General features: G+C 66.7%; 1 protein-coding gene across 3 annotated transcripts; it reads left to right on the top strand.

Annotated features, from left to right (window-relative positions):
- IBA57 (iron-sulfur cluster assembly factor IBA57) lies at positions 1-7,674 on the top strand. 3 transcript variants are annotated; one of them, XM_078067713.1, is made up of 4 exons: positions 236-371; positions 1,903-2,525; positions 5,933-6,273; positions 6,523-7,674. In XM_078067713.1, the coding sequence occupies exons 2-4, from the start codon at positions 2,125-2,127 to the stop codon at positions 6,912-6,914; spliced, it is 1,134 nt and encodes a 377-aa protein (XP_077923839.1). In that variant the 5' UTR covers positions 236-371; positions 1,903-2,124; the 3' UTR covers positions 6,915-7,674. The 3 variants fall into 3 exon arrangements, with proteins under 3 accessions (XP_035920806.1, XP_077923839.1, XP_035921037.1); XM_036065144.2 differs by lacking the exon at positions 236-371 and adding an exon at positions 2,789-3,764 and having other exon boundaries at positions 2,387-2,525; XM_036064913.2 differs by lacking the exon at positions 1,903-2,525 and having other exon boundaries at positions 1-371.
- The last annotated feature ends 276 nt before the right edge of the window (positions 7,675-7,950 follow it).

Here is a 7,950-nt window from a genome sequence, read left to right as displayed (position 1 = left end):
GCCCCTTCAGGCAGCCTCATCCTCCCCAAGATGGCGGCCACGGCGCTGCTCCGGGGCGCGGCTCCGGGGCGCGGCGGCCCGGCCTGGCGCTGGCGGCTGCGCGCGGCCCCGAGGCGTCGCCTGGCCCACGGCTCGGGCCGTCACGGCGACGACCCCGCGGGCGGCGCGGCCTGGGCCTGCTTCCCGCTGGGCGAGCGCGCCTTGGTGCGCGTGCGCGGGCCAGACTCCGCGCCCTTCCTTTTGGGGCTGCTGACCAATGAGCTACCGCTTCCGGGTCCTGCGGACGGCACGGCCCTACCCCCAGCGAGGGCGGGCTACGCCCACTTCCTCAACGTCCAGGGCCGCACGCTCTATGACGTCCTTCTCTACCGGTGAGCGCGGGCAGAGGCGTGGGGGCGGGGCGACCCACGGAGGGGCCGACCGCTCGTGGTGCCTGCAGGTCTAGGAGCCGCCCAGAGCCGGGCACCTAGGCGTGGACTCCCGGAGGCGGGGGGAGGACGTCCAGGTCGGGGCACTTGGGGAAGGACAGAGGGCGTGGGCGTCCAGGGGCGGATACCTGAGGGTGCGAGGGGCACCTGGGGGGGAGCACACCTGAGGGTGGGAGGGGCATCGGGGGGAGGGTACCTGAGGGTGGGAGGGGCACCCGGGGTGGAAGGACACCTGAGGTGGGAGGGGCATCGGGGGGAAAGGACACCTGAAGGTGGGAGGGGCATCGAGGGGAGGGTACGTGAGGGTGGGCGGGGCACCCGGGGTGGAAGGACACCTGAGGTGGGAGGGGCATCGGGGGGAAGGACACCTGAGGGTGGGAGGGGCACCCGGGGGGAGGGGCACGGGGGGGAAGCACACCTGAGGGTGGGAGGGGCACCAAGGGGAAGGACACCTGAGGTGGGAGGGGCATCAGGGGGAGGATACCTGAGGGTGGGAGGGGCACTCGGGGGGAGGGACACGGCGGGTGGGGGGGAGCACTCCTGAGGGTGGGAGGGGCACTCGGGGGGAAGGACACCTGAGGGTGAGAAGGGCATGGGGGGAGGATACCTGAGGGTGGGAGGGGCACCTGGGGGAGCACACCTGAGGGTGGGAGTGGCATCGGGGAGCACACCTGAGGGTGGGAGGGGCACCGGGGGGAAGGACACCTGAGGTGGGAGGGGCACCTGGGGGGAGCACACCTGAGGGTGGGAGGGGCATCAGGGGGAGCACACCTGAGGGTGGGCGGGGCATCGGGGGGAGGATACCTGAGGGTGGGAGGAGCACCTGGGGGGAGCACACCTGAGGTGGGAGTGGCATCGGGGGGAGCACACCTGAGGGTGGGAGGGGCACCTGGGGGGAGGGACACGGGGGGAGCACACCTGAGGGTGGGAGGGGCACCTGGGGGAGGATACTTGAGGGTGGGAGGGGCATCAGGGGGAGGATACCTGAGGTGGGAGGGGCACCTGGGGGAGCACACCTGAGGTGGGAGTGGCATCGGGGGGAGCACACCTGAGGGTGGGAGGGGCACCCGAGGGGAAGGACACCTGAGGGTGGGAGGGGCACCGGGGGTAGCACACCTGAGGGTGGGAGGGGCATCTGTGTGAGGCCATCAGAACGGGCAGCCGGGGCCAGGCCAGCGACTAGCACCTGGTCTCCAAGGTGGGCATCTTCCAAGTGGCCACTGTGGCTCAGCCCTGCTTGGGAAAGCCGTGGTGTGGGGTCTGCAGTGCGGCAGACGGGTCGCTCCAGAGCTGGCGGCCTCTTCCAAGGGGGGAGGTGAGGAGCCAGGTGCGTTTGTCCCAGCCAGCCCTCCTCCTACCTGCGTCTGTCTCACGGATCTGCGCTGGGGAGAGGGCCACTTCCCTGGGAGCCCAGCGCCCCCCTGCCAGGTGCTCTCTGGAATGCCTCATGTCAGTGGCCTTGTTCCTTCCCCAGGGCGCCCTGTCCTGAGCTTCCAGAGGCAGCGCCTTGTGTTGGGTGGCTTCCGTGTTTTGCTTTTAAAGTGGAGAGCGGTTTCTGGCTCCGCAGAATCGAGGGGAAGGAACGGGAGCTCCTATAGGCACGTAGCCGCCCTCGGGGCAGCATCCCCCCAGCTGATGGACCCGCACTGACGCTGTATCAGCCGGAGCCCCTCCTTTCCGAGGGGGTTCACTCTCCATGGTGTGCGTGCTGTGGGCTTGGACAGGTGTGGAAGGACGCGTGCCCGTGCCCACAGGGTCACACAGAGCGATGGTTTCACGGCCCTGGAGCTCCGCTGGGCCCCCCGAGGGGCTCTGTCTCGTCTCCACAGTCCCGCCTTCTCCAGAACGCCGCCGTCCACTTGGAATCCCACGGCGAGTAGCCTGCTCGGATGGGCTCCCTTCGCCCAGTAATACAGCTTCCGCCGCGTCTTCTCGTGGGAGCTCGCTTCTTTCCAGCGCTGACCCCTGTTCGTCGTCTGGGGGGACCACAGTCTGTGTAGGCTCTCTCCTTCTGAAGGACAGCTTGGGGGCTTCCGACTTGTGGCAGTTGTGGGTAAACAGGATCTGGTGCAGACGTAGCTTCGGCTCCTGTGTAGGGTAAGAGAGGGTTTGGTTCTGTAAGAAGCCGCCGGGCTGTGTCCAGCGCGGCTGTCCTGTCCTGTGGTCCCACCAGCCAGGCGTGGCTTCTTTGCCATCTGCGTATTCTCTGGGGGGAGATGTTTGTTACATCTCTGCATCTACAGATGTCTCTGGCCCGTTCTTAAGCGGGTTGTTTCCTTACTGTTGAGGCTCAAGCGTTCCTGTGTATTTTGAACGGTGGGCCTTGGTGGGATGTGACACCTGTCTGCTTCTCTCCTTAGGCGAAGCCTGCCTTTTCTTACTCCTTGACACCCGAGGCCTTGCTCAGGTGCTGGCCGCGTACAAGATGCTCTGGGTTCTGCTCCTGGCTGTGCTGGTTTCGCTGGGACGCCCTCACGGCGGTCTGCTGGTGTCTGGGCTGCCGTTGAGCGTGGGGATGGTTCTCTGCTGCCTTGTTTCCTGGCCGGTGCCCGCCGGCCCCTGTGTACCAGCAGAGAGTGGGCCGGGGACACTTCGTGCAGGACCTCCCTGCCCCTGCGTGGCCTCACTCGGCAGCAGCACTCCTGCCACGGCCTCCTCCAGAGGGTGCCTCCGCCCCCCTGGGCACGGGTGAAGGTGACGGCTGGGATCACGCTGCCACCGTGTCCCCTGCCGGCCAGGCCCCTCCACCCCGCTCTTGCGTGGCTGCACTTGTACCCCCAGGAGGCTTGCTGAGCTTAGCAAATACGAATGCAGGGCACCCTGTGCAGTCTCAGACAGACCGCGAGGGACGTTTAGGGTAAGGATGGCCTGTGCAGCGCTGGTGAGCTACTCTGGCTAAAGACAGGATTCCCTGTTTGTCTGATAAAGCTGATCTGGCGGCACTGCCCCTGGGGCACTGGCCAACATCTGGGGACACTTGCGGTTGTGACTCAGGGCTGGGGGTGTAGGTGCTCCTGGCATCAAATGGGCTGGGACTTGGGGTGCTCTCAGTGCCCTGCTGTGCCCAGGATGGCCCCCCAGAGCGGCCCAGCCCACACGTCAGCCCCTGCGCACAGGCTCGCCTTACGTCGCCCCCTCTCCTGCTGACCTGGCCCCCGTTCCTCAGCTGCGGCAGGGCCAGCAGACGGTCTGACTTGGGGGCACAGGGGAGCAGGGGTGCATTGCAGCTTTGTTGGTCCCAGAGGCTGCGTGACACACAGAACGTGGCCCTGCCCGCTGTGGCCTGCCTCATCGCCCTGACTGGGTCAGCTCCCTCCCCGGCCAGGACCTGCAGAGGTGCGTGCTCCCCCTTGACCTCACATCGTGCCCCCCCATGCTTGATCGGTCCCTGTGCCAGCGTTTCACGTCTCTGTCGGCTGCTTTTATATACCTGCATGTGGCTGGGACTCCTGACAATGGGGAAAGGCTTATGGTGGAGGATGACCTTTTACCGCTTTCCTTTGACCCCCACAGACACCCCGAGTCCCGCCTTCCCAGGCAGCTTCTTCCTTTTTTTTTTTTTTAACTTTTTCTTTTGAAATAATTGTAGAATCACAGGAAGCAGAAAACGGAACAGGGAGGCCCCCAGTACCCCTCCCCCAGTCCCACACGCAGTGCCTTGCCTTCTGTAGTCTGGGGTGACAGTCGGGTGGGGCGTGGGCCACCACAGAGCGCATGCAGGTTCCTCCCGGGCTCCAAGTGCTTGCGTGTGCGTGTACCTGTGTGCAGATGTCTGTGACTCCCGTGTGGGCCATGTCACTTCGATGAGGACAGCTCTTCCATCACCACGGGGTCCCCTTCTCCCCGGGTGCAGCACTCCGCCCTTCTCAGCCCCAGCTCCTCACCCGGCCTCTCTGAGGGGTGGTCATCTCAGGAGGGTCGGACGGAGGGAGTGGGGTGGGATTGGGCTCACACCCTCTGATGCCCTTTGGCTCTGTCCACCTCATCAGGGTGGAGCGATGGCTCCTGTTTACAGGGATAAGTGTGGACACAGCGGGGTGTGCGTTATAGGCTGACCTTCCAGACGTGGGGCACCAAGCAGACCCCTGCAGCTCTTTCCTCTGAGGATGACTGGTTCCTCCCGGGCAGCACTTAAGCCTGTCCTGTCTGGGGGCACCAGCTGATGGGGTCTGGGGGAGGGGTCGGGGGCACCAGCTGGGGGGGTCTGGGGGAGGGGTCGGGGACACCAGCTGGTGGGGTCTGGGGGAGGGGTCGGGGACACCAGCTGGTGGGCTCTGGGGCAGGGGTCGGGGACACCAGCTGGTGGGCTCTGGGGGAGAGCTCGGGGGCACCAGCTGGTGGGCTCTGGGGGAGGGGTCGGGGACACCAGCTGATGGGGTCTGTGGGAGGGGTCGGGGGCACCAGCTGAGGGGGTCTGTGGGAGGGGTCGGGGGCACCAGCTGAGGGGGTCTGGGGGAGGGGTCGGAGGCACCAGCTGGTAGTGTCTGGGGGAGGGGTCGGGGCACCAGCTGAGGGGGTCTGGGGGAGGGGTCGGGGACACCAGCTGGTGGGGTCTGTGGGAGGGGTCTGGGACACCAGCTGAGGGGCTCTGGGGGAGGGGTTGGGGGCACCAGCTGGTAGTCTCTGGGGGGGGGGTCGGGGACACCAGCTGAGGGGGTCTGGGGGAGGGGTCAGGAGAACCAGCTGGTGGTCTCTGGGGGAGGGGTCGGGGGCACCAGCTGAGGGGGTCTGGGGGAGGGGTCTGGGACACCAGCTGGTGGGCTCTGGGGGAGGGTCTGGTACACCAATTGATGGCCTTTCTCTGACACACTCCTGGACTGTCTTACCCACTTCCTGTCTCAGTTTCCTCTGGGCTGTGGGTCCTTGTTCAGTCGTCATCTACAACCAGGACCCCAGCTAGGTAGTTGTGTGGGTCCTGAACGTCTCCACCAAGGTCACCTGCACTGGGCTCTTCTCTGGGCTCATCTGTCCATAAGCACTGCCGCTGTCCCACCTGGTTCCTGCACTGGTGACCAGGTTCCAGGGTCACTTCAGGGGGAGTGGCTGCCCAGAGTGTGGATTAGGATGTTCATGGGCCCTAACTGGGTTCCCGGGCTCCCCTAGGGAAGTGGGCGGTGGGCATGGGCATCCCCTACTCCGCGATGTGTCTGCTGCCCTACCAGCTCCCCCAGCCTCTGCCCCTGTTGAGATCTGAGTGCCACCTCCTAGGACGTGTGGTTTCTGTGGAGCTGGGGGAGAGAGGGCCTCCTGGCCATCAGGCTGCTGCCGGTAGCTTTCCGCCTTTCTCCGTGAGGACGCACAGCGCTGTGGTCCCGGCCCCGCCGTCTACCTGCCGACCCATCGCGTCTCCTCCACCCAGTGGTTTGCCCCTTGCTGTGCAGCAGCTCGGCCAGCGCCCTGGTGCGGCGCGGTCCGCAGCGGACTCGGGGGCTCCAGCGCGCCGCCTGTGGGGGGTGCAGCGCGCAGCCGTCCCCACGTTCAGGAGCCCCCGTCTCTGCCCGCAGACTCCCCGAGCACGACGAGGCACCCGCCTTCCTCCTGGAGTGCGACCGCGCGGTGCTGGGCGCGCTGCAGAGACACCTGGCGCTGTACAAGATCCGGCGGAAGGTCACGGTGGAGCCGCGCCCCGAGCTGCGCGTGTGGGCTGTGCTGCCCCGCACCCCGGAGGAGGCCGGCGGGGCTGCGCCGCTGCGGGAGCAGGCCGAGGGGGCCACCATCCTCACCCGCGACCCCCGGACCGCCCGCATGGGCTGGCGCCTTCTCACCCAGGACGAGGGCCTGGCCCTGGTGCCCGGCGGCCGGCTGGGAGACCTCCGGGACTATCACCGGCACCGGTACCAGCAAGGTGTGGGCGCGGTCCCGGGCCGTGCTGGGGGGCGGGGAGCGGCGGGGGCTCGCTGCGTGGTGGGCCGGTGCCCTGGGGGGCCGGGGTGAAGGGTCGGCTCCAGCGCTAGCTCGTCAGCCCCCATCCCCCGCCCGTGCCGGAGGATAGGGCACAGAGCGTGCGCCCTGCGGGGAGTGGTGCAGGGGAGGGGCCGCCCCCAGCCCCGGCGGACATCTCAGCGCTCAGGGAGCTGCTTCCTCCACCCCACAGGCGTTCCCGAGGGGATCCATGACCTGCCGCCAGGAGTGGCCCTGCCCCTGGAGTCCAACCTGGCTTTCATGAATGGTGTCAGCTTCACCAAGGGCTGCTACATCGGCCAGGAGCTGACGGCCCGCACCCACCACATGGGCGTCATCCGCAAGCGCCTCTTCCCGGTGCGGCTGTCGGGCCCTCTCCCGGCCGGCGGCATTAGCCCTGGCACCTCGGTGCTCACTGCGTCCGGGCAGGCAGCCGGCAAGTACAGGGCAGGCCAGGGGGACGTGGGCCTGGCCTTGCTGCGGTCAGAGCAAATCAAGGGCCCTCTCCACATCAGGATCGCTGAGAGTGGCCAGGTGGCCTTAACTGCGTCCGTGCCGGACTGGTGGCCCACAGCCACCAAGTAGCTCTGGAGCTGCCAGGGGCTGTGGAGGGCCCTGTCCATCTGCTGCGCTCTGCAGGCTGGCCCCCACTTCCCACGGTTGTCTGGTGAATGCACACACCCCCCGGAGGCCCCCCAGTGTCGTGGGCCTCCCAGGGCTGCGGGCATCGTGGGTGTGCAGGTATGGCCCGGACGTTTCCCACAGAGGGTCCGATGCCCAGCTCGGGCTGTCCTCTCCCAGCCGCTCTGTGGCCAGGAGGGGCAGGAGCCCTCCCGCAGCCTGGAGGTGAGGACAAGCAGGCCCTGCACCTGCTTCTGGGCTGAGCTGAGCTGCAGCTTCTGCCAGATGAGGATGGACAAGACCCCAGCTGTACGGGTTTAGAGGGTGTTCAGCCATCCGCCCAGGACAAGGACAGTCCAGAGCCTTGCCCCTGGGCTGCCTGCACCCGTCTCCCATCTGGGCTTGGCTGAAAGGACAGGTGGGCCCTGGGAACTGCCTTACCATGTGCAGGCTGTGGGGGGGCCCGCCAGCATTTCAGATGGGGTCCCCACCTGTGCACTGTGGTCTCGGCAGCATGCGCCCCACCCCCAGGGCTGCTCAGGGTGCGGGGAGGAGCTTCTGCTTGGTTTCCTTGTTGCTGGTTTGAGATGTTGCTGTGTCCTGACAACTGACTCCCCCCTCCTTAAACCACTGACTTCCATTGTCCCCTGCAATGTGAACCTCATGCTTACAGGGTGTCCCACTTGATGCTCTAGGGCGGCTATTAAAGCGTGACCCACCAGCAGCCTGTGTGGACCTCTGGTTTCATTTTGGGCGGAAGGTGGTGGGATGTGGCTTTGGGTAGAGCAGATACGCTGAGAGCACACGGGGTGAAACCTAGCCTCAGAGTGCTGGGACGGCAGGGGAGCACTGGGTCTGGAGCAGACGGTGGAGGGCAGGGCTTGGGAGCGGTTGCAGCCCCAGGCCCCTCAGCTCTGGCTCCCCTTTATATCCTCGGAGGGGAGAGATTACCAGGAAACCATGTTAATGCCAGCACCTGGGCCGTCATGGGGTGGTGGTA

The sequence above is a fragment of the Halichoerus grypus genome, chromosome 2, assembly GCF_964656455.1.
Source record: "Halichoerus grypus chromosome 2, mHalGry1.hap1.1, whole genome shotgun sequence".
Taxonomy (NCBI): Eukaryota; Metazoa; Chordata; class Mammalia; order Carnivora; family Phocidae; genus Halichoerus; species Halichoerus grypus.
This window is presented reverse-complemented; position numbering and strand designations above follow the sequence as displayed.